Genomic DNA, 27028 nt, shown 5'->3' with positions numbered 1-27028 from the left:
AAGTGCTTACTTGTTTTTTGTTTCTGCGGCACAAACGATTATAATATCTTCGTTACTTACTTTTCTCTGTAAAGACAAAATACATGAATATGTACATACATACATAAATGCATATATACATAAATACGTACATACAAACATATATAAATATGCATGTTATGTGTGTACACATGTATGAATATAACTCTAAAAAATAATTCATTCCATAATCTATGCTTATGTGTGTATTCAATTTTATTTGTTGTTTTAAATGCTGCCCTAATATAATACTATAGATATATATATGCATATGTACATATAATTATTAACATACTTTCGTACATAATCTATTGACATACATTCCCACATTTTTATGCACAAAAATGCATGCGTTGTATAGTACACTCGGAGCGCTCGCTCGTCGCTCACTCGTCCTTCCTAGCAGAGTGAGTATGCAGACAGCTACTCTCCTCGCACTGCGAGCGAGGCAACACAACAGCCTCGCTCGTTTAATAGGAGCGCGAGCAAACAAGCAGCGCTCGCTCGTTTGGGGAGCGAGCCAAACTTCTCGTGCCTCGCCTCATTGCTGCTACGAGTATGAGCTGCGAGCGCCTCGTTGTCTGCGAGGCATTGAGTAGGAGTTTGCTCGCTCGCTCGCTCGAACTCCGAGTTTTTGCCCACTCTGCTTAATATTTTCCATTAATTTTAGCTGGCAGCCACTGCATTACTAACTTATTTGAACAGGTTCAGTGGTACAAATCGAAGAGTTACTTCGCTGAAATATTCATGAAAAAGGGCCGAGACTATGTGACAAATTTTAAAAAGAGATCTTTTATTGTAAGAATTTGAGCTCAATGTTTCCAAAATACGAAGACGCGCTGGAGACCGCCACATTATCTCCATGATCAAAGAATAGAATAAAATAATGTTCCTCCTTTCAAAAATTGTCAAAACAAACATTAAATCCGTTGGAGCCATCGAAACTACATATCGTCACCTTAATTCGTAAAGACCTAACCCACACTGCGTTTTTCCCTACTTGTGTTTGATACTCTTTTTATAATCGGCCCTATTATGGTTGTCAACGTCGACGTCGGTGCCATTTTTTGTTATCAAAAATAGCCCTCGCACGTCCAACGCCAGCTTCGCTGTCTAGAGTAATTTTGCGGAGAGGTGTTCCTCTCATACTACTGTGGTCAGCGAAGTCGGAGTTGGAAAGATAAGGGCTATTTTTTTACGAAAAAATTACGTCGACGTCGACGATGCATATGAGCAGATCCGGGAAATAGTCAACCAAAAACGGAAAAAATGAATGCCATTCAAATTATCGCATTATGGTATCAAATATGGCATAGTGCAATACTTTTTTCTTTTTTATAGTTCTTTCTCACCTATTCGGGGAATCTGCCTTTCCCTTCTTACTTCTTGGAAGAAAGCTTTAAAAGACTTATACAAGGGCATGACCTTCACCCTTTTAAAAAATAATAACAATATTCTTGGACTCACTACAGATAACCACGATTCTACACTGCTTGGTATCAATATTAATTTTTTCAGTCCAAGCTTAAACATAATTTATGTATGAATACATGTGTATGTATGTATGTATGTTCAAAGCTATAAATCATATGAAAATATTTCGTAACTTCCTTTTACTGTTGTGAACAAAGAACTTTTTATAATGCAGCTTTGGTTTTCATCAGCTTACTTTGCCACCGATACGCTGCAATATATTGCAGGAAAGTACACGTGTGTGTACTCAAATATTTAAAATACTGAAATTTATTAATTAAATAACAATCACAAGGCAGCAAAACAGCCCGGATGGATCGAGTTACCCCCACGTATAAGCTGGTGGATGAGAGCGGTGTGGGAGGAAAAGGAATAATAAACATAAGTATATATGTACATATATAGTGCATATGTATATACATATATATATATATATATCGTCGATGTTTTTTCAAAACCGGCTAAATCGCCGTTGTGGCAAAAATGAGATTTGGTAACCCTGAACACCAGACATCGAGATTTATGCATAAAACTCGTTAAATCGTTATTAAAACAACAGATTTGTAAAATAATAGCTAAAGAAAATAGCGCCTCACAAGGCAATGCTTTCAAAGAAACCCCGTTTTTCGCTCTCCTGTAAAATTCGAGCGCCGTAAGATGATAGGCAATTTTGCAATTGGACGATGGGCGGTTTTGCAAAAACATCGACGATATTTGTACGTTTCCTATAAAATTCCTCCCCATCTTCCATAATCAAAATATCCTCGAGGACAATGAGACAACTGAATACTGAAAGAGTGAGTGAAAAGTGGAAGCTTGATCATACAAAAGCTGGTGAGGACAACGGTGTAGCAGGCTGCTTTCACCGGAAATCGAACAAAAATGCTTTTAATATCGAATGTAACCGCAGGCCGCAGTAGTTTCCATTTATTGCTTTGACCCCTGTTGCCAACTACCGTCATTGTTATTGTTATTGCAATAAATACCGATGCAGCGATATTTGTTTATTTTTTTCAATTGCGGTTATTGTACTACTGACGCTGCCTCAGCGCAACCAGTTAGGTATCCTTATGCACCTCTGTTTATTAATATTCTGTGGCATTATGAATGCAAATGGGACCAATGATGTGAGCGAGCGCAAGCAAGCGCTTGAAAATGCTGCACAAGGAGAGGTGGACGTAAGGAGAAAATAGACGGTAGGCGGCACACACACATACATTTGTGAAGAATTTTGATGAAAATGCCATGTTATGCTTTCGCAATGAAATATTTAATTACACATCAATGTATTCAAACGGGTATTGCTTGAAACACAATACCCGGCGAACGGCAAATTTCGCCCAGCAGAGCGATGCCGACGACCAACTTTCGCCCAGCTAATTCGCTTACTGAAACACAAATAGAGCGGTATCGAGCGGATCGAATGCTGTCAGCTGATAAGGTGACCATGTTTCAAGAAGGAAGCTTTTACAACGAAGAGGGAAAATACCAGCAAGAAGAAGTTTAAAATATGGAAATAGTCTTTAAATATAACTACTAGTAAACTTACGTTTTACTAGATTAATCTCTGATAGAAAAATATAAGGTATATTATTTTACTTTTAAACAAAAATTACGATAACTTTTAAAGTATGGTCATCATGGCCTTTTTTTGTCGTTGCCGTTGACCGCGGCGATAGAAATAAATCTATCGTCGCGAACAGTCGTCGAGCAAAACTTCGTCGTTTGCTTTGGTTGTGCGCGTTCTCATATAAATCAGTGTGTTTTAATTATCTCGGCGAACATCCGCGACGAAAAATTTGCCGTTCGCCGGTGTTGTGCTTCAGCTTTATAGCGGATAGAAGTGGAGAGTGAGCCGAAACTTATTTTATATGAAAAATAATAAGAATAAATTAAAATAAACTTTGACAACACTAGTGGATGATCAGCGCTGGTGGACTTTGAAAAGCATGGAAATGTAACACGAAAGCTCAAAGAAAGCTCAATTCGTAAGAGAATCGCACGTGTCCAAAAAAGAAGCAAGTTATGTACACGTTCGCAATATCGAGCACTTTTATGGTGCAATTATACATAAGCGAAGACTTTGTGACGGAGAATGCAATAACCGAAACTCCACACGTACATACATACGTATGTATATCCTAAGGGAGTACGAGCAACTAACAAATGCAGTAGGTAGAAGGATGCCTGAAAGCTGCTTATCAACAGGCTAACTGCGAGCTCCATTTAATGCCGTTAATCGAAATTAACACTCAGTAGCCAAGAGAGGAGTACCAGCTGTGACCTGGCAGGATGCCTCCATGCCAGCGCCAGCTACTGAAAATATTTATGAAATGGTTGGAATTTCTTGTTGGCCATAGTGGTATACTCTGTGAACATTTGTTGTCTTTCGTCTGCCAAAGTGACGAACGGCACTGTTACGCACGCCATAAAGTAAAATGCGAAAGGTGTTCGCTGACATTGAACCTTGCCGCCTATCGGTGCGTGGTGTCGTTGGTAGATGGTAGGTGATGTTGCCATGGTGTGCTCGAAACCGAATAATTTGCTTGGGTTGGGGCATTTCGCAATACAAATAATTAAGCTTATGAAAATTTCAATTATTTCAGTGAATCCTTGCAAAGCTCACATTGGCCATTCTGCAAGCTCGATGCTGGGGTGACAGTTTGGTTGGTTTATTTGTATTTATCGCATTTATTAAAAAGGGAATTCCATTTATGAATTGCAATTTATTCGCTGAGGAATGTTGTTGCAACGGCCTGCCGTCACGGAATTGGGATAGCTCTGAAGGGCTTTAGTTTTTTTTTGTCACATACGAATCAAAACCAAACACAGCAGATTTAAGGTTATGTGACTAATAAATAAACGAGGAATTTAAAATACCAACAACTCGACGAGTGTATGAAAAAACCAAAGTAAGCAATTTCTGTAAGAGCAACCTGCAATTGCTGTGTACTTACCCAAATAGGCTTGTTGTGGTTCGGCCATTTGTATGAGTGCTGAATCCTTTTTGTTGTATAAGATTTTCACACGTTGCACATCTCCATAAACACCTGACGGAGGAAAGAGAGAAGAGTAAGAATTAATCTGAAATTACCTAAAGATCTAGAGAATATTAATTTATTAAGATGGATCTATGAATTATCAGGATATAATACTTCTAAAAAATCAAGAAAATTTAATGAAATCCAAACGAAAACAGCGGAAAATCAACACATACCTACTTATATTTTAAGTGATACAATTATTAATTATATTATTATTATAAATTAGTTGTTGCAAAATTGTCAAGTTTAAATATTCAAAAACTATGTTTGTACTTACATCCTGCAAAATTCGGATCGAAAGGGTTAAAATTGTGCTAGTTGCTACAGCTAAGACTTTAAATCTTATGTATATCGTCACTAAAAAAGGCGCGTAAAAAAATTTTGCGAAAAAAGATGCTTATGAAAAACTTCGGCGAAGTATGCTAAGAGTCTTTGACGCTGAAGTTTTTTTATGCGTCTTTTTTCGCCAACTTTTGAGTTCGCGCCTTTAATCGTGTTTAGTGACGATATGTACTATCGAAATACGCGGGGTTCGGTGCTTTCAAGCGCACTGACAGTGCTTATATTGACATTCTCGGTTATATGCATTATCGGTGCAACCAAACGAACGACTACTTCTATTAAACAATAAATTTTCATTTAAAACAGGAACAAATTAAAATCTCATTTATTTACTGTAAGAGAAATATGAGGCTGTGGGAGAAGATGTGGCCTAACCCACAATTTATTTATTGTACTTAATTGCTAAAAACAAGTTCAAATATGATAAATTTTAAAATAAAAGTCGCATTTCTTTTTTTAAAGGTATTACAATTGAAATTATTTTAAGTAGTTATGTTAGTAAAAAGAAAAAAATTTTGATTAGGCTTATTCTGCCCTCCCGGCCTCATATACATATGTACAACATAATTCAAGTGCACAGAGAATGATAAGCAATTATATTCGGAAATTTTATGAGCGGCTAAAACTTGTACAAGTTGTTCACTAAAAGATTTTAAAATGAAAAATTAATTTTAATTTATCAGCGGAAAGATGATACATTTTTAGGTGCTTCTAAGTGGGAGATGCTTATAAGCGGTTAATTATAGCTTGATGTTTTGTGTATTCTATACATATTTAAATATTTGAAACTTTTTTATAGTGTTTCTAGCGTTTATAAGCGAAAAATAATGTAAATGCGTACATACATATGTATCTATGTATGTAAGTATATGTTAAATTAGGACTTGCCCTGCGGAAAAAAATTATCAATTGATAAAAGATAACCTACTTGTAGTTACTTTTTATGCGGGATTTCCATAAAATATATAACTTGTGGTTAGCTACAAAAAGCTAATTTGAAACAAGTGGACAAGTAATGCATAGTTAGCTTTCGTCAAAGAAAATATACAGATAATAAGTGACTTTTAGCTCCTTCCTAATCAACATAAAGTTAGCTTATAGTTAGACACATTTCCTGCAGGGTGTGTATGCATGCATGCGCTTATTGAAATTGGCCAAAAGTTGAGATTGGACCACCATACCGCGGCAAACACATCGCTAATGCGTTCTCCCAGTAGAACGTCTGCCACTATGACACCAACAGCTTGGGTGGCATATTTGTCAAACAATAAATTACGATAAAAAGCTTTTCTTAAAAAAGTTTCTATACGAAACGAAGCAAACTGCCATTGGCAACGGTAGCGGCTGCAAAATAAATGGGGAGTCGCCATGAATATAAAATTGTTCTTCCATTTCTCACTCGAACTTATTTCGTTAGAGTAAGCGCGGCTAAAGTGCTATGAGCTATTTAAGATGTGTGTGTATGTAGACAAAAAGTTCTGTGGTAAAGCGCTAAGCATTTGACCAACACTCAACTCGGCTCTATTTTTATACCTTTTGAAATACTTCGGACGACATTTGTCACTTTCGGACACAAGACAAAAAATCTTTCTTTAAAATTAAGTGTTTTGGCTAAAATTCGTGTTTGAGTACACAAAGGTAAAAACAGGGGTTTTCACATTCATTCAAATAATAGTTACAAAGGTTGTTAAAGCTCCGATGATATCCCACTAGTTACAATGGAATGGGCCCATGAACAATATTAAAAAATTAACAAAATACATTAAACTTGAAACACATCAAAAATACTGAGTAACTGAATATTTAGAATTCTACATCGATTATATTTCAAGAAACAAATTAGTTAGCCAGGTGTACATGAGCCCTGCATACTTTGACACACAACAAATGGAATTCCAAATTGAGTTGAGCGAAAAATGCATTTTGAAGAAAATTTGGCCGGTAGTAATCGTATGCGCTTCTGTAAAAATAAACTAAGTAAAATGTGTACAAAAGCGAATGCAAACTGCATAAATCCACAAAATGCCACAAATTCAAATTGAGAAATTGACTCCAAAGACGAATGCCAAAAAGTATAAATTGTTGTTTAGTGCCCAGCAGCACGAACAAATATGTATGTAGGAATATATTGGCCTCACAAACGACAGCCAATGCACTTCAACGCACGAACATACACATGCTACAAGGATCTAATAGAAGGCAACAACAACGCGCCTACAGAAACATATTCATACTTGTTGCACATTGATAACACCCGTCATAGCTCAGGTGAAAAAATCCAACCAACAGACAGCCAAAAGTGAGTTTTCCAAATGCAAGAGCCAATTCCAAACGAATTTGGAAAATGGAAAAGAAATTGACAACAGCCGAATTTGAAAAAGTAACAAAGTGAATTTAGTAGAAAAAGTGGACTGAAAAATAAAAAGCGAATCAGGGGTGGAGTGAGCGTGAGTGCAGCACTTGTGCTGAAGAACAAAAATTGTGCATGCCAAGAAGTAAATCCATATTACACAGCCGAATGCATAAACAAACCGCACTACGAAAAAGGACAGACCAGGGAACGAATCAGCCGATGCTGAAATGCCGCAGTATTAGACACATATAGTTATGTACATATGTACATATACACTCGTGCCCACAAGTAAATCGAAGAAACATTGAAATACAAAGATCAGTTGCATCGGCTGGTAGATATGTGGCAGCATGCAATATGGAATGTGCAACATTCAAAATCAACTGGGGCCGATATAGCTAACTTAAACTTGCCAGTGAACTGACGATTGACGACCGACGACGAGTAAACAGGAAGCATCTACATACATAGCCAAACGAAAGCATGCATGTAGGCTAAGGAGAATTGAGGCTGTACGGAAAAGTGCACTCGCAAACCAAGTAGTATGGCCCGCATCCGGCTGCTTGATGGCTTCGATGTGCACATTGAAGCGGAAACGAAGTCAACAGTGAGAGGAGGGATTGGCAGTAGCTAAAGAAGACATACCACCAGGAATTAGAGTGAAGGGAATGGTGGGCACTGATGTAAAAATTTACTCACTGTTTAGTGCGCTTGACTTGTGCCCCACAAGCAAATAAGAAGTCAACAATTCGAAAGAAAATATTGCTTTAGTTTGTGAAAGGATGGCGAATGACCTGACTAAGGATATGAACTGCAGAAGGGGATGATATATGTAGATTACTTTGCTAGTTGTATGTATTTGTAGGTATGTCTGTACAAACTACGGCACTGTTGCGCCAAAAGGTGTTTATACATTTGTAAACTAGTAAGTTTTTCACTTGATAGTATTTTATTTCTATTTGTATTCAGCCAAACTGATTTACACTAGCAGTCATTACGGTGAATTGGAGATGGGATTATAATGGTTGGCTTTTGGTAGATGAGCTCCCGCGAGTACTATTAGTCACATATCAAGGATGGGAAGGATTCTTGAAATTATCTACAGGAAAACCTTTGAACGCGTAATAATTTTAGCTGAAATTGCAGGTAAATGTAAATGCGTTTCAGATTAATAGTAAATTTGCTGGAAAGAATTATAACAAATGTCTCTAAATTGATTTACAGTATTTCCAAAATAAAAGGAATTCTATTTTTAGAATGCTTAACTTTTTAGGTGTGCTCGTCCTTAAGTTATTTGTTTTTGTTATTTTTTGGCCTTATAACAATTATATTCAACAATTTTATAATGAGCTCGGGGCCATTTTTTAAATGAAATAACTTAAGGACGAGCACACCTAAAAAGTTAAGCATTCTGAAAATAGAATTATTCGCACAAACCAACAATACCAACAACCACATGATCAAGTGAATTGCAGCGGAATAGCTGCGCTTGATTGTGTTGGCATAACAAAAATGAAAATAGTGGAAATAAGCAAACGATAATTTACAAGGCGTACTTAGCACGGTGCATAGGCAACTGGCTGAGTCAGTGGGATCGTCGGTTCGAATCCTACTGAAAGAAGTCTGATGAGGAAATGTGGTGATTTCCGAAATAGCTATCACTTCTACCATTTTTTCAAATTATTGTTGCTTTTCCACAATAAATTTTCATTTAAAAAATGGCCTCGAGCTCATTATAAAATTGTTGAATATAATTGTTAAAAGGCCAAAAAATAACAAAAAACAAATAACTTAAGGACGAGCACACCTAAAAGTTAAGCATTCTAAAAATAGAATTATTAGCACAAACCAACAAAACCAACAACCACATGATCAAGTGAATTGCAGCGGAATAGCTGCGCTTGATTGTGTTGGCATAACAAAAATGAAAATAGTGGAAATAAGCAAACGATAATTTACAAGGCGTCTTAGCACGGTGCATAGGCAACTGGCTGAGTCAGTGGGATCGTCGGTTCGAATCCTACTGAAAGAAGTCTGATGAGGAAATGTGGTGATTTCCGAAATAGCTATCACTTCTACCATTTTTTCAAATTATTGTTGCTTTTCCACAATAAATTTTCATTTAAAAAATGGCCTCGAGCTCATTATAAAATTGTTGAATATAATTGTTATAAGGCCAAAAAATAAAAAAACAAATAATTTTTTTTACGAAATCCGTCCGACTTAAAACAGAATGGCTAACACAAAAAAAGAAACAATATATATTTCGAAGTTGATATCCTACTCCTTTTTTGAAGTCGGTTAAAAAATTCGCAACAGCGCTTAGAAAAAAATTTCAAAAATTAACCAGAGTTTTTTGAGCTACTTAAACTTGCACTTTATTATTCCAAAATTAAATGGGCTACTAAAATACATAGCCGAAATTTTCTCAAAAATTTGAATAAAAAGTTCGAAATATGATGAGTTTTTGTAATGTATGCACGAAATACACAAAAATAAATGTAAAGCTCAACTTTTAAGGAAACAATCTAGGATAAAAGGAACTGCAAGACATAGACAATACTCAAAATTACATTTCCAATCATGTATCACAATTTGGAATCGAGTAATAAATAAAAGAGTTATGAAGAAAACTCGATTTACACAAATAAATACAACAAAATACTTAAAAAAACGTATAGGGGAAGGGTATTAGGAAAACATTAATGTCAAGAGCAAGCAAATCTACATAGAACCACTTGACGTAAACGTAAACTCAAACATCACTTGTTACCCATACGCCATGTACTGGCAAAAGCGTAAACAACAATTTTTGATTGTGGCTGACAAAATGTTCTAAGCTGGATTTCAAAACGAAAACCGCCAGGGATACACGGTGCGAAGCATATAAAAATAAAATATTATTAAAGGTAGGAAAGGAAGAATATCAGATATTTGGAGCGGAAAGTGTGGTAAGTAAAAGGAAGGAAGTGTACAGGTCGGCAAGGGAAAAGCTCACCCTGGAAATTCCGCAAAAAATACGAGAGTTTAAAAACCATCGCTGAGATACTATCGTTAACTTGTAGAAAATGTTCTGGCATAGAGTTTCTGGCCAATAACATGGCAACAAATAAATATTTTTTTGTGCCGTTTATTTCTCTTATTTGGTAATTCAATAGCTACAAATTGTAAATCTTATTCAAAATAACTCCATTTGGCTTCCAGCAATGGCGTAGTCGGTTTGGTCACTCATATGTAGATTGCAGTGCATAGGCACTTTCAATGGGTATCGGGTAATTCAAGTCGCCATAGTCTTTAGGAGGACCGGAATTAAAATATAATGGGCCAATCACGATAGAGGGGTATTTTTTGCTTTTCCAAGCGTTTATAAGATTTAAAAGAATATTTGAAAGAAAAAACAGATACTTAAGTTGGCCTATAATCTTACTTTATCCATTGGTATTCGAAATTGCCTTCTTAAAACCAGCTGATGCGGCTCCTTTAAAATTGGTTATAATAATTTGATGTGACCACTTTTTCTTATAATTCTTTGCTGTTCAGATTTTTTTTTATAAAATTGCATTTTGCTTTTAATCTTAAACGATACCTTTTTGCTCATTCCTTAAAACACCCGAAAAAAATAACAAATAATTGACAAACACCACTATGGACAACCTCTACTAGGTGCAGTTAAGGTTGAAAATCATGTTGATTATATAAATTATCCGCACTTCTTTGTTTTTGAATAAGTTCATTCAAAGCGCCACGAAGAAAACTGGGTATTTATTAAACTAGAAAGTTTCTTGGTAAGAAAGTATGTATAAAGTGGTAATAAGCAAAATTCAAATTATGTTTTTTTTATTGCATTATTAAATGCCAACCATAGATTTCTCGCATGCAAATCGCAAGTAAGTATCAGCAATAACAATAGCAAGTAAAAAATAGTTCGCAATCAATAGCAAAAGTGATGCCAAGCGGTTGATTGGCTGTCGGGCATAATCGACACAATTGCTCTTGATTAAAAGTTTATTATCGTTCTGAAATGGCAACGTGTGCAAATTAAATGTAATAGGCATATTTGATAAAAGCACACAAAGAATTGCGAGAATGCAAGAAAATATATCTGTGGTGCTAGGCGGTTAGGGTCGATAGACTACGCATAATGGAATGCGACGAAATTACAAAAAATCTATCTGCGTCAATTCCAAATTGGACATTTCCAATCTGACGTAACGTGAAATTTCGCCCCGTAAATAAAAGCTTGTCGCAAAAGCCTTTTTTACGATTTTTAGTTACAGATGCAGATATATATTTTAAAATAATATATACGACAAACTTTTATTAATTGAGATCCTTCATAAAACTAGTTAACAATAAACAATAAAAATAAGTAAAGAATTTCTTGAACTCTCCGAGACTTTGGAGAAAATCTGTAGCCGTGTTTTTGAGAAATTGCATTCGAAACTTCAATCGCGATTTCTCAAAACCTGCCGAAAGAAACATACGACAATCTTTTATCCAGGCAACAACTTGTATGATAAAATCTTAAAATTTGAAATGAAAAAGCCACAATTTTAAAAAAGTTGTTATGCATTATGTAAAAAGATATAACAATTGATAGCACAGATTTAACGATATAAAAAAAAACATATGCGCTGACGTAACGTTATAAAAAAATGAAGTGGGTTTTGACTTTGATTTGCAAAATTGGAAACTGCAAATTGGGCAAGACTATTTTTAAGAAATTTTGTTATAGTAATGTTTGAAATATTGAGGGTTAGTTTTCCAAGTTTTTTGCAAATCTATGTCTTACCACTTATGCCAAGTTTGAAATAAATCGGAACAAGACCATTTTTCTGCTTACACACCCAGTAGAAATCGGTTGTATACATTCATGAAGTATGCGGGCTGTATGAGTGAAAAAGTGTAAAGAAATAAAGTCAAATTCTGGCGAACTGTAAGCGAACGTACTTGTTGTTGTTTTAAGTACATTTCTCTATAAATTTTACTACTATACAGCATCACAAAATATTTGTAATATTTTCATTATTATGCATTATTAGCGTACGTTACGGTGACCATGTTAACGAACGTAAAATAAAGGACATTTTTCCCAATGATTTTAGAATACGAACATAAAACTTGTATGATGACAATTTAGATCAAATATTTTCCAGTTAATAATATTATTAAATTGTACAAGTTCCTCTTCTTGAAAGGCGCTGTAACCGGATTTTAACCGATTCCGAAAAATGAAACCAAATCCTTATCAAGGACTTCGCCATCCTTTGCTGCCACAATGCGTTTACAATAATTGAGCGGAGGTTTATTGTTATTTTTCAGTGGATCTGAAAACTTAGCGTGCAACTCGATCCTGGGCACAACTTTCCCTGTGCTTTTGTCAACAATGAATTTTACTCAAAGTATATTAATTTTTCTGGGAAAATGTCTAAATATTAGTTAACTTTTTTTTTCAATTACATAAATTTCCTCTTATCAGTATTATCAAGGATTCTTGACCCTTAAGTGGGGTGCGAAGCAAACTGACGAAGGTTTACATTCTGTTTTATTATGGACATTTTTATTTTTTAATATTCTATGTTTAAAAATTGACCTCTGCAAAATCCAAAGCTAATTTAAAGGACAGTTTAAGAAATAAAGGACAAATGGCGTCCTTTATTTTGGCAAAAATTATAAAGGACAGGGGGATAAAATAAAGGACTGTCCTTTAAAATAAAGGACGGATGGCCACCGTTTGTATGGTGAAACACTCGTTTCCTAAAAATTAGCCCGCTATATTTTATAAAATCTAATTGAAATTCATAATGCGTATTCATTTTATGACAAGCAGTGGTTTTGCAGAAAAGGGACCTAATGGATTGCGCTGCAGCCGAAATATATAGAAACCAACACGGGGTTTGGTCTGCTTTGGCCCTATATTCATCTTAGACGAATTTACTGTTCATATGGCTAAATGGAGGATTCATTTAAGTATGCATGTAAAGATCGCAACATTGTGTAAGCGCATCTTTGCCTGACGCCCTCATACACCCTAAATGCGATCTTTCACCAACCTCCGATTGACGAAATTGCTCGGGGCGGCCGTTAGTACAGCAGTAAGACTTAAAGAAACCAGTTCATAAATATTAAGGTAAATTGTAAAAGTGGCAAATTGACAAGGATAGATTCGACCACATCCGTAAAAAAAGGTATATCAATAGCTTCATTAAAACGATATTTAAGAGATAACATGAGTCATTTAGTCAGTGTACGGGAAAACTTTTCATCCTGTGGGGGGCTTAGTTTCCTTATCAGAACGTTTATTGGCTTACATGGTTTACGGACCAATATTGAAGTTGCAAGATCATAGAATATTACGCACGCTTGGAGATATCTCACTGGTGGAAATAGGACCATCGGTAAAACTCATGACATCAAAAGGGATTAGTATTCCATATGGTATCACAGCGCTACTATTCTTTGCCTAGGTGTGAGGAGGATTCTGCTCTTTATTCGTTTCAATTTAAACTACAAATGTTTACTTTACAGACCGCTTTTACTTTTAAACGCTATTTTTGTATTGGCCAACGTCATATAAACCAGAAACCATAAAGCAAGTACCTTATCCTTTTCGAAAGGGTGTTTTTTAATTTCTCTAGCCTACTTTATCAAAACATGAGTGTTCAGAAAGAAACTATCACTGTTCTATCGGCGCAAGTGAAATATATTTTTTTACAACAACAACAAAAATTAATTAAGCGTTATCAACAAAAGGGTTGAAAATCTAAATAAAACTGATATTCGATTAACTTTTTTGAAATAAAGGTATTGTTATTACTTTTGTGTTTTTACTTAACACTGATGTCATTGCTACCATTAATTTTTATACATTTCGCTGAATTTTTACATAATACAGAGTAACTAAATTTCATGGCAAACTAGAGCCGTCCCGCACAAACGCATACTCGAATATTTCAGAAAAAATTATATGTTTTGCGAGAGTACTTTACCACATACATAAACGTAATCCACTAGATCAGAGGTCCTAAAACTTATTTTCCTCGTAGGCCTCTTTCAAAACTTTAGAAAACTCGATGTCAAACAACACAAAGTGTTCCACCGTTTCATACTCATCAAGGCAGAATGGGCAAATGGAGTTGTCATTTACACCTATTACTGTCAGGTGTTTGTGCCACGTGAAGTGACCAGTCAGCAGTCCAACTGCTGTCCCGTCCCGTCTGCTCAGTGAGAGCAAAAAATAAATAGACCTTCTGAGATTGAAGGCAACATGTGTTTTGCCCACCTGCATCCCCTCGATACCTCCCAGTCATTGGTGAGCGAAGTATTTACCCAGTTCTGATTGTTGCTTCGATGGCCGAAGTGGGGAGTGCTATAACTGGTTGCGGATCGAAGAATACCTGTTCTAAGGCAACTGTGGCCAAATGGTCAGATGTCTCATTACCAGGTACTTCCGAATGACCTGGCACCCAGAGTAAAGCAAGCTCGTTATATTTGCAAAAAATAATTTAGTCGAGACTTGCATTGCCGAACTAGTTTGGAAGTTCTCAGATAGAGGGTTTTAAGTGCAGCTCCACTGCATACACTTTAACACCCGCCCCACCTAGTGTTATACCTACATCCGTTTGTTCATAGTCTGCAGGTGACCTTTAAGGCTTCCCCACGTATGATGGCACAAAGTGACGTCAAGCGCAGCAGTGTGTCAAGACCCCCACTTACAACTCGCGGACCTCCATATTTTTTCACGTCAACGTAGACCCCTGTCGAGATCCCCTGGGAGTCCACCTGATACACTTTGGGAATCACTACACTAGATGCTTTATATTATAACTTTTTACTTTGGCTTTGATTAGAACTGTAAACTAACAAAATTCGTACTATTTGTTACATACCAAAGAATGCTCCATATTTATATTAAGATATTAGGGATGTAAATTTTTTCGCATTTAACGATCCCGGGCAGGGATCAGGATGGCATTATAACCATCCCGGTATCTTGGGATTAATCCCAGAATTTAGATATTCGTTACTTTTCAATAAGTTAAATCGAAAAAATTGCTTATATATTGTTTGAGAAGCCCTCCTACCATAAATAAATAATAAATACATGGGTTTGAAACGTACTTTTTTATTCAAACCAGCGTTTTTATTTTTTCTTTTTGACGTCAGGATTTATTTTAAAGGACTTGGTTATTTCGGCCGCTGTGGTGTAGTGGTAAGCAGAGCGCGCTTCCACTCCGCAACGCCTGCGTTCAACCCCTGGTCAAAACAACATCGCAAAAAATATAGAAGAAAGGTCTCTTCTTAACAGCGGTCGTCCGTCGGCAGGCAATGGCAAACCTCCGAGTGTATTTCTGCCATAAAAACAGCTTCCCATAAAAATACAATCGCCGTTCGGAGTCGGCGTAAAACTGTAGGTCCCTCCGCTTTGTGTGACAACATCAAGGCGCACGCCACAAATCAGAGGAGAAGCTAGGCCAAACACTAACATATGTGTAAGCGCCAATCTATTATTATTATTAGTTATTTCAAAGATATGATTATGATTCCAAAAGTTATTTAAAAAATTCAATGCAATTTAGAAAAAAATATGGGTACCAAATGAAAGAGAAAATTTCTTTAGAATTAATAAAAAACTAAAATTTTTCGGATTCACAAGGATTTGTATGATTTATGTGAGTCCTTAATATATAATTTTTTCAAACACAAATATCGCGAAATTTAAACGATAAATTTTTAAAAGGACATTTCCAATTGTTACCAGTCCTTATGCACCAAAAAATTTAAGCTGTTTAAATTCTACAGAATATCCTCTTTAATTTGATATCCATACACTAAGCCACTGAATTACTGACGTCAGAGTGGAAACCTAAAAACGCAATTTTACTATAATTAGCCCATGGTTTCGCGAATATATTGTTTTTTGTGTGTAAAATTTCCTATCGCACGGTATTATATGTATAATATAATAATATAATATAATAATAAAGATATTAATTTATTGAATAAAAATAAATAAATATAGCCAATGCTAGTCAAGAAAAGGAGTTTCTATTATCGTCATCAGTGCGAATTACAAATCCCGAAAATCCCGGGATTATTTGCCAAGAAGCCGCAGCATCAGCTTTCAAAGAATTAAAGTACTGCCTACAGTCACCCCTTATTTTAACAAAAATGTGTACTTAATTTGCTAGAAATTTGAGGCAGGCATACCGAATACCTCTGACAACGAATTCGTCTCACAAATTCAAATTCAATGTTCTGTCAAACAAATAAAATCCTTTACATTTACTCAGAGGTAGTATCGACTAGATAAGACCTGATAGGACAAAGCGTTCTTTTTGTCGCTCTTTGCTTGCTGATTTCTAAGGGTATAGTAATTGTACCACATTTCAACACAGCACAACATTGGTCGCAACAACAAAGGTAATAACCATGCTGAACATATTCCTTACAATGGGTGGCGCAGCATCTCATTGAATCTGTAAATATATATATCTATATATGTATTCACATATGTTTTGCATAGACAGTATGTGTATATTTATAAGCGGGCGGGAAGGGAGAGTATGAAGCGTAATCCAAGGATGCTGAGAGGCCTAAATGGAGGGCAATCGGGTTCAAGGGCTTACGATATTTGCATGCTTCACAAGAGTGTGAAAAGAGTTTAAGCATTTGCAGAAATCGTATGTGTGCATACAGAAGTGTTCACGAAAATAGCAGCGCGACGTTTTGACAATTTAATTTTAATTAGTTTTTTATAAAAATGTGGTTGATTCCACAACAAAAGCAATAAAAATTAACATTTCACTCTGTCTACAAAAATTAAAAAAAAAAAATCAACCAATTTTTGCCAAAAATTCCACCTATTTATTCAGAAGGTTTGGAAACATTAGCTACGCAGATTTTAGCCCATTAAATTTGAGTATAAGATTTCTCGTTGATTTTTCAACAGTTTTAATTTTTTTCAAGTAATACATTGAATAAGTTTAATCACAAATCGAAAAATTAGATTGATGTAATAATGCAAATTTATTCAATTTTATTTGTGATTCGATTCGCTGGACAAATAAAAAATAAAACTTGTTTTGTGGTTTGATTTGTAGGAGAAATAATAAATACAATTTGATTGACTAATTAATAATAATAGATTGGCGCTTACACATATGTTAGTGTTGGGCCGAGCTTCTCCTCCGATTTGCTGCGTGCGCCTTGATGTTGTCACACAAAGCGAAGTGACCTACAGTTTTACGCCGACTCCGAACGGCGATTGAATTTTTATGAGAAGCGGTTTTTCATGGCAGAAATTCATTCGGAGGTTTGCCATTGCCTGCCGAGGGACGACCGCTGTTAAGAAAAACCTTTTTTCTATATTTTTTGCGATGTTGCTTTGACCAGGGCTTGAACCCAGGCGTTGCGGAGTGGAAGCGCGCACTGCTTACCACTACACCACAGCGGCCGACAATTTGATTGACTGGACAAATAAAAAATAGAACTTATTTGTGATTTTTAGTTTGATTCGTAATTTTTCAACTAAAAAATTCTTTTTTATTATGTAGCAAAATCATAATTTGCGATTTTTTCCTATGTTAATAAAATCAAAAAGGATTTTAACGCACACAATCCCCAATACATTATATTGAAATTTTGTGTGTTATAAAATTGCATATCCGAAAAACTTCTCAAAGTTCGGATAAAAAAGTTTAAATTTTTTACGAAACTTTTTTGAGATTTGTTGAATGTTTATATATTGGTAGAAAATTTAAAATATTGGTTTGCATATTTTTTGTTGTAGAATTAACTATGTTGTTTAAAGTAAGTAAAATTTATAAGAGGGAAGTTAAATTCCCAAAATTGTCAATATGTTGCGCTGCTATTTTCGTGCACACTGCTGCATGTGCATATTTACGAGTATTGGTGCTCGAAAGTATATTTACAAGCGGCTTGTTAACAAAAGTGAAATTGTTGTTACGTGCGTGCGTGCCATTATTAGCATAAGAATAGACATTCCGAAAACATGCGCCGGAGTCTATTAACTGGAACAAGACAAGCCGCATTATCTTTGTACCTATGTATGTATTTATGTACATATCGAGCATTCCACGAAAAAGAGTAAATATTCGTTGCCTGACGATTTACTTTTCCGTATGATTTTCTGTTGATGTTACGAAAATATTTCAGAGAAGAAGCTTCTGTACAAACGCAATGAACTAGTCACAGTTTTTATATAAACTTTTAACTCGCCTTTAATTTGAACCGTGAACTTACGATTTGTTCCGTACTAACGATGGAATGCCCCTTGTGTACTATTGCTTTTTCGTATGTATGCATCTGTGTTTCGTGTGTAATACAAGAGCAAATGTAAATATTGATAATGCGAATGCTAAGACAACATTTACGATGCAAGCAACCAGAGGCTCCATACATACATACATACAAATGTGTGTACATATGTATCCATACTAGGATGGTCCAGAAATGCATTCGAAAAAGTAAAGTCGGAATTTTTATGCTCTCACCCCCAACCTACCCCTACTTTTAAGCGACTTGACAAAAATCAAACTAAAATTTGTGATCCAGTGTTATTAGCGACTTCCAAAAATGATAATTGATAACCTTCTCGGAATATTTTTTTTGTTATGTATGTTGCCCCTTAACTTTGGACCATGTTAACCGATTTCAATAACTCTTTGTTTTAAGGAAAGGTGTTTCCTCACAGACGCCACTATTCAATTTCTATGTAAAATTGCTCGATGATTCCGAAAATCGGTGCTTTTTTTCTTTGGATGTTTTCGAGGTAATTGCTATTTATCGTTATTCAGCTTAAAGCAAAAATTGGTCCCTTTTAATCACGTATATGTTACGAACCAATTTAAAAATCTTCATATAAAATACGGCAAATGAAAGCTAATGAAATTCTCCTAAAACCATATATCGTTGACTTAGTTCGCAAACGTGCTAAGTCCACTTTTTATGTAAATTGAGATTTTAATGCAGTAAGATAGCATAACTGAGAATACATCATTACCAAAAAAGAAAATTACCGTAATGTCGTTTTACTTGTTGTTATGCATTGGTACGCAAATGTGCCAAGTCCAAAAAAAACAAAAAAATATATATACACGTCTGTCCGTGTACACTCGTGTAACTCGAGATATCTCAACGAAATTTTGTATGTAGGTTGCCCTTTATCCAAGGTAAGTTGGTATTAAAAATAGGCGAATCGGAATGTAACCACGCCCATTTCCGATATAAAGGTATTTTCTAAAGATGCAAAAACTACGATATTTCAGTAAATATTGGATGCAAATTGTTCAAAATTACATAGTATGTGAAGTAGAATTTTTGTAAAAACTATTATTGTGCAATTTTTGGAAAATGGGCGTGACCCCGCCCACCTATTATGAAATGCTGTACCTCAGTAGCCAAATCACCAATCTCCACCAAACTCGGCACGAGCCTTATTTAGGGTCTAGCTAAGAAATCTGTTGAAAATCTAATTCACTTACAATCGATGATCGCGATAACCACTCAGCAGAAAATTAGATTATGATACATTTTTGGATAATGGGCATGGCGCCGCCCACTTATGACCACAAATGTGTAACTCGGTAACCGATTTATCAATTTCTACCAAACTCGGTGCTATTAAGTGCACCTGGTACGGAAAAGCAATTCGCTGAAAATTATTCGAATCGGACCAAAATTACATTCGCTTCCCGTATATCTAACGGTAAATTTAAGAAATACGGAAACTCTGATATTTCAATAACTGAAGACGCTAATTTACTCCAAGTTAATACTTACAACAATTTCTTAACAATAAATAAGACTGCGTGACACCGCCCACTTTATGACTACAAGGTGTAAATATCTCGGTAGCCAATTTAGCGAATTCTACTAAACGTGGTTCAATTATTTCAATGAGTCTAACTTAGGATATTATCGAAAACCTTTGAAATCGGGAAAAACGCTCAGTTCGGTTTCGCCCAAACTTATACCTCTTTACTTACTTCTAATTATTTTCTTTTGTAAATGGTACAGATATTTACGAATTAAAATAGTTATTTTTGTTAATAGCAATGAAATAAAACTGGATCAGGTTATAATTCATTATAAAACAATAAAATATATTTAAAATAAACAATTAAATCTTTTAACAATAAAAAATAATGGAAAAAAGGTTGAAAGAAAATGTGGTAAGTCCACATTAAAAAAATAAAATCTTAAAGAGAAAATGTGGTAAGTCCCAAAAGAGCCTATAAGTCTGCAACAGCTTTATTTTGAAATTGGCCGATTATTGGTGCTAAAACAAGACGAACTATGGAATTAAACTGCATTTACAGGTTAGAAAAATATTGAAAACAAAAAAAGTTAGACGGTTTTTTGTTCCTCCTGAAAAATAAAAAAAAATGGACTTAGCACGTTTGCGAACTAAGCCAACGATATAAATTACTTTCTGATAGGACTGATAGTTTCTGACAAATTAATTAATCATACCAGTTTTTTATTATTTTTTAATGCAAAAATGAAAAAAAAATTTAACTCTAACAGAAGGAAAATTAAAATAATAACAGGTTCTGTGCCAAATTTTTGCTTTTGCAATAAAGCCTGTTCTAAAGCTGGAATGATTAATTAATTTGTCAGAAACTATAATCCCCAACGGAAAGTGATGTATATAGGGTTCATGGAGAATTTCAATAGCTTTCATTTGCCGTATTTTATTTATTTTTAAATTGGTTCGCAAGATATACGTGATTAAAAGGAACCAATTTTTGCTTTATCCATAGAAAAAAAATTAACTCGATTTTCTGAATCACGGAGCAATTCTACTTTGGAATTGGATGGTGGCATCCGTAGAACATTTTTGCTGTAAACCAGTGTAATTAGAGGTTCCTCAAAGTTTTTTTTGTTATTGGAAATCTTTTGAAGACAACCAGAGCTTTCCGATCGTACCATGTTGATTTTCAAGAATTCTATACCATTTCATGAAAAGCTGTTAAAATGCACGGAAAACTTTGAGCGCTTTGAGCGATCTCTAAATATTTTTCGATTTCAAAATAAAAAATAGGGGTCCATTATTTTCGATCTAGAACAATCCTAGCATCTAGAGCAAGAGAGCATTAAAATTCCGACCTTGCTTATTCTGGGCCACCCTAATGTATGTACATATGTACGCGCACAGTACCCCACTCAAGCATTTCAAAAGCTCATCCACATGTGCTGACAGCTGCTTGCTGACTCACGTAATTATTTACTTGGCACACTTATCGCCGGCTAGAGATCTCTACCAACGTTAGTCAGCATTGTTGTCGTCGCCAATTCATTTCCGACACCTCATCCGGCGGCTTAACTATTACCTGTCGCAAATTGCCGCAAAACTCGCATATTTGCACATAAAATTTTAGATTTCTATCTAGAGCGGCAAGCATTTGCACACTAGTAGCGTTTGCCTGCGGCTTTGAGCAATATTCTATTGTCACTTAGCGCCGCTCATCATCGCTACCATCAACGTTTACATCGTCGTCTCCATCACTGGTGCTATTAAGCTTTATAGTAGCATGCCGCTCATCTATTGATGTGGAAATTTTTCATTTTCATATTCGCAATTTTTTGCTATATTGCTATTGATATTGGCATTTGTTTGTAATTTTGCGCCGTGGGTTGGGATATTCCATACGTTATGTATTGTCCTAAACACTTAATACAAAATCAATGAATTCCCGCCAGCGGCACTCGATTGTAAGTGAATCATTCTACATGCAAAACTTCAAGGAGTTGCTTTCAAGGAAGTTTAGCTTTGTGTAGGACCTAAGGTGTCATTGAGATTACTTATGTTTAATAAGAATACAACGTAGAGTATTCATTTGATAGAAATGCCAATTTAGACTAGTTTTTGCAGCAGTGCGTCAACACTTCGTTTGCGTTTAATAAACATCAGGAAAAAATTATTTAGTTATTTTTAGTTTGCAGCGTGCTGCATCAAATTAATAATAGATTGGCGCTTACGCAATATATTACTGTATGGCCGCACTTCTCCACCGATTTGTGGCGTGCGCCTTGATGTTGTCACACAAAGGCAAGGGACCTACAGTTTTACGCTGACCCCGAACGGGGATTGCATTTTTATGAGAAGCTGTTTTTCATGGCAGAAATACACTCGGACGTTTGCCATTGCCTGCCGAAGGTGACCGCTATTGACAACTCCTGTTTTTGTTATTATTTTTGATGTTGGGTTGAACCGAGCTTGGACCTAGGCCCTGCGACTACGACTGCACCAAATTTAAACTAAATCAATACACATAGTTGTTTTCTATAACACAGTACATTAGCAGGAAGTCAACAAACCAAATGGTAAAAAACGCAGTTCAAAGATAATTTTTTCGCTTTTTTTAAACCATTTTGGTTCAAAAACTTACATAACAAGTAAATCTTTAAGCAAATTTTAACAAAAATAACTGCAATTCTCATATAAAAATTTAAGACTACCGCTAATTTCTTCGTGATCCAATGGTAGAATCTTAACCAAATTAGTATGGGACCACCTCTGAGGTACCACCTCTGCTCTAAAAAAAAAAAACAGAAATTGGTTAACGTTGTCCAAAATTATGAGTTAACATACATAAAAAAAAATATTCCGACGAATTGATAACCTTTCTTTTTTTGAAGTTGATTTTGGGCTAAAAAATATTTTCTCAAAGAAAATTTACTTTCGCATTGCCATCGAAACTTTTGAATGGTAACTAATTGGATATATTAAAGAATATGACTACTAAAGAAATAATTGTTATACCTTCGGGTGAGCATTTATGTAGCCATAAATATTTGAATTAAAAAAAAGGCGAGAAAATACAGGAAGTTAGCCAGACAGGGTGACGCAAGTCCATCCAGATTAGAAAGTAAGCGAACTACGGGGCGCAATCCATGGAGACGACACATGGTATCCAAAGGTATCATTAAAAACCTGGCATAATTTCAATAGTCTTGCACTGACTTTATTATTGATGCCTACTTCTATTACGAATAAAACATTCTTTTGAAGTAATCACTAAAGCTTTCTGAAAATTTGTGGTAAATAACTATGTTAAAACAAAAGAAAAATATCAAAACACAGTTGAGGCCCATTACGTACCAAATGCTGATTTTCAATCGCTTATTTCGTATGAAAAGAGATTTAATATGCAATTAAATTTTGACAATTTAGAATTTTCAACAAAAAAAAATAAAAATATTTGAAATTTTAGACACCAAATAATTAGAAAAAATTAAACCAGCTGCTCCTCTGTTACTACTAAAATATATTTTTTTAATTTGTTTACCTGGTTAAAAATAAGTTTTCTGTATTAGATTTTACTATTGCAAACTGTACTCTTGTACTCTAAACCACGATATCCACTTGTAACAACAACATACGCCGGATCGTGCTCCTAAATATTACAAGCGAAATATGAAAAGAGTTGTTTCGTTTAAGACCAAATTCGCAGTTCGCAGTTAACTCAGAATCGGTAGTTACCTACAGATTTTTGTACTGTAACTGCCGTTTCTGAGGTAACTACTCACTGTGAAATTGGCCCTTAGACTAACAACACCTATTAACCATTAAGTTAATTTATGTATGTGCATAACCGTAAAAGTATATTTAATCAATTTCTGCATTTCACTTATAAAACATCACCACAGATGCCCCACTGTTTATTTAACCTCCTCCATCCGACCAAGTTGTTGATGACTGCCATTTTCTTGCCGGCGCAATCATTGATTCCATTTAAATAGCAAAAAAAAACGAAGAAGAAAAACAAGCTGATCCGCTTACGGCCAATAAAATGTGCTGTTCCGCCACTTACGGAGTCACTAAACTAAATCCTAAGCTCCTAGCTCTTTGAGGGGCGAACGGGGGTGCCTTTACCGTCAATGTCACAACATTTACTACTTATTTTTTGTTGAACGTCGCACGCCGCTTAACGTTGAGACACCCAGCTTGCGACCATAAATAGCGGATTGCGTTCTTTGATAGGATTGGCGTCATTCAACGATTGACACTAATATCTATTACCATCTATTGAATCGTTAAAGCAGTGAACAGCGATCAAAGTGAGAGTGCATTGGGAAAGTGCGAGGTGGCACGCTCCGAATTGCGGGTGTTTAGGGATTTTAGAAATTATCGTTTTGTATACGCCAGAAGACACATTGTAATTCAAATCATCTAATATCATGTGAGTACAGTTAAGGTAATTTTCACTTATAAAAGTGGCGAGAGTGAATTTGTCAGGGGCGCTTATTTTCTCTTTATGTTTATGTTTGTAACAAAATTGTATTTCATTAGTATGTAAGTACATATGTACATATAAACGTTATTCATTTTCGTATCTGATTCTTTCAAAGCATGGCTTAAAAAATTAATAACAAAATCAACTGCACTTTGTGCATTTCATTAGTATGTAAGTACATATGTACATATAAACGTTATTCATTTTCGTATCTGATTCTTTCAAAGCATGGCTTAAAAAATGAATTACAAAATCAACTGCACTTCGTGCAGATAAACGAACAAACTCAACTTTCCACATCGAACGTTGTACGCATTTGCTGGATTTCAAGACATAATTGCTTCAACGTCCTAGGACAAATGCTGACATAGCGTTACACGTAGTTGCAACAGATTTATAGTTATGCAAATAAAACAAACTTTTCTTTATTACAAACTCGTTTCCGTAGCGCACAAAACTTCTAGCTCTCCATATTTTCAGCTGGGGCGCCCGCATTTATTCGAAATGGCAATGCGAGTGATTAAGTAAGGACAGAATGCAGTGTTTTTTTCTCCTTGAGGGGTGTTCCGTCTTTGTAGCTTAGAAATCTAAGGGCGTTTCCGAGAACTCACTCACATCTTTGCCAAAGGGGAGATAGTCTTGTACTGAAATTGAGCTGATCCATTAATTTGACATTAAAGCTGTCATCAGTTTATTTAATATCTTTCCAAGGCTTACGATGCTTTTGTCATATTACGCAAACAAGAAAAGCACTGATGTGCAGAATACATATCAAAGATATATACATATATATATATATATATATATATATATATATATATATATGAATATCAACCAAGGCACGAGAAAATTTAGTGGTTTGCATAAGTGTTGTTTGTGTCCTTTTGGATTGGCTACAGGTTTATGTACAACAAATAGGGAATGTGGCGCGGAACTTGTGCTGGCATGTGCTGAGGGCATAAGCAACAACTGGGCACAGATATTTAAATGTAAATTAAATTCAATTTAACAAACCATTATAAGCAAATATACACAGATGAAACCACATACAAATGTACATAAATATGTATCTACTATATTCGTATGCATACCCTCTCAAGCGCAGAGAGAAATGCCTGTGAGATATATCTAAGTGTAATTGACAATAGCAAAAGCAACAACGAAAATACGCAACTTAGAAATCAACAAAAACAATCTTCAGCTTCCACAAAGGAGCTGCTGGCGGCGACAAAGTCAGTTAGTTGGGCAACCAACCAGAGCATTGCAGCATGAACTACGATTTGTGGCAGAACTTTTGTTTTCGACTACACAACAAATGTACATACATACATATTTAAGGCAGCATGCAAAGAATATAAAATACAATAAAACAACAAAATAACCAAAACATTTGCCACAGTACAACAGATAAACTGTAAAACAATTGTGGCAACAAATCCATTATGTGGCAATTATGTTTGTTTGTGTTAAATATGTTGCTTTTTATTGCGCCGTGTTGCCTAATGCGAAATCTGCAACTATCTACATTAATAAAAACAAACGAAGGACACACAGCTAGAGGGATCTTCAATGAAATACACCAATCGAAAAGGTATGAATTAAACATACGAAGACTGGGCACCCCATCTTTCTCTGCCCTTCTCCCTATCGTGCGTAGTGTGTGTCCAAAAACTGGATGAGTTTATAAAGTTACACTTCCACAAGTGCTTATTCATTTTTCATTGCCCCTTCTTACCTCCAGCATACTTTTACACATGCATCTATATTCAGCGCCTGTGTCCTTCTACCAATTGGACTAAATATTTATGCAGCAAATTGAAATGTTAATTTCTTTCTATTTTCTATTCTATTCATTTCTGTTTCAACTTTACATTTTCACACACGACTAAGCATTTGTTGCTGTTGTTTAGGGCTTTTAGAGCACTCGCAAAACTAAATTGAGTCGCAATATACATATGTATGTATGTAAGTCTTCAAATGGACACCAACTCATACATCCCTACTAAATAGGAATAGGGCATGCAGCTGGCTCGCGACTTAATGGTGGAAGCAAAGTTTGCTTACGGGAGCGAACTGTAATGGGCAGCTGCTGCGCTCATGAAGACAAAAGAAATCTATATATGTAAATCCAAGTTTTTTAATGCAAATAATTTAAATGCAAACTGCCGTAAATTGTGCGATCGGAACGTATGTATGTATTTATATCAATTTGAAGGTTTTGGCTAAGGATTTCATATTAAGCCATTCTGATCGCACAAATGCTGGCGCCTATGGTGAAAAATATGTGTGTGTTTAGTAAACAAATAAAGATCTCTATATGTATATTTAAATTAAAAATATTCCATGCATTTTTGAGAGCTGAAGAAAAGAGAACCAAATAGAACAGGATTGGTTTGTTACCGCCAGCTGATACAAGAAATAGATTGATTAGAGGTCGGCCGCTGACCCTAGTCAAAGCAGAATGGCAAAAAATGTAGAAAAAAGGTTTTTTCTTAACAGCGGTCATCCCTCGGCAGGCATGGCAACCCTCCGAG

At 35.4% G+C, this 27028-nt stretch overlaps 1 protein-coding gene across 1 annotated transcript in view; it reads right to left on the bottom strand.

Moving 5' to 3' along the window:
- heph (polypyrimidine tract-binding protein 1 heph) overlaps positions 1 to 27028 on the bottom strand; it is a 422821-nt gene that overhangs the window by 47478 nt on the left and 348315 nt on the right. Inside the window, exon 12 of the mRNA XM_017609147.1 lies at positions 4449 to 4541. Coding sequence (XP_017464636.1) covers positions 4449 to 4541 — 93 coding nt within the window. The remainder of the gene's footprint in view (positions 1 to 4448; positions 4542 to 27028) is intronic.

Source organism: Rhagoletis zephyria, unplaced genomic scaffold, assembly GCF_001687245.7.
Source record: "Rhagoletis zephyria isolate East Lansing unplaced genomic scaffold, Rhagoletis_zephyria_1.1 Rzeph_scaffold_00008, whole genome shotgun sequence".
Taxonomy (NCBI): Eukaryota; Metazoa; Arthropoda; class Insecta; order Diptera; family Tephritidae; genus Rhagoletis; species Rhagoletis zephyria.
Note: the sequence above shows the minus strand (reverse complement) of the source record. Positions and strands in the feature narration are given on the sequence as shown.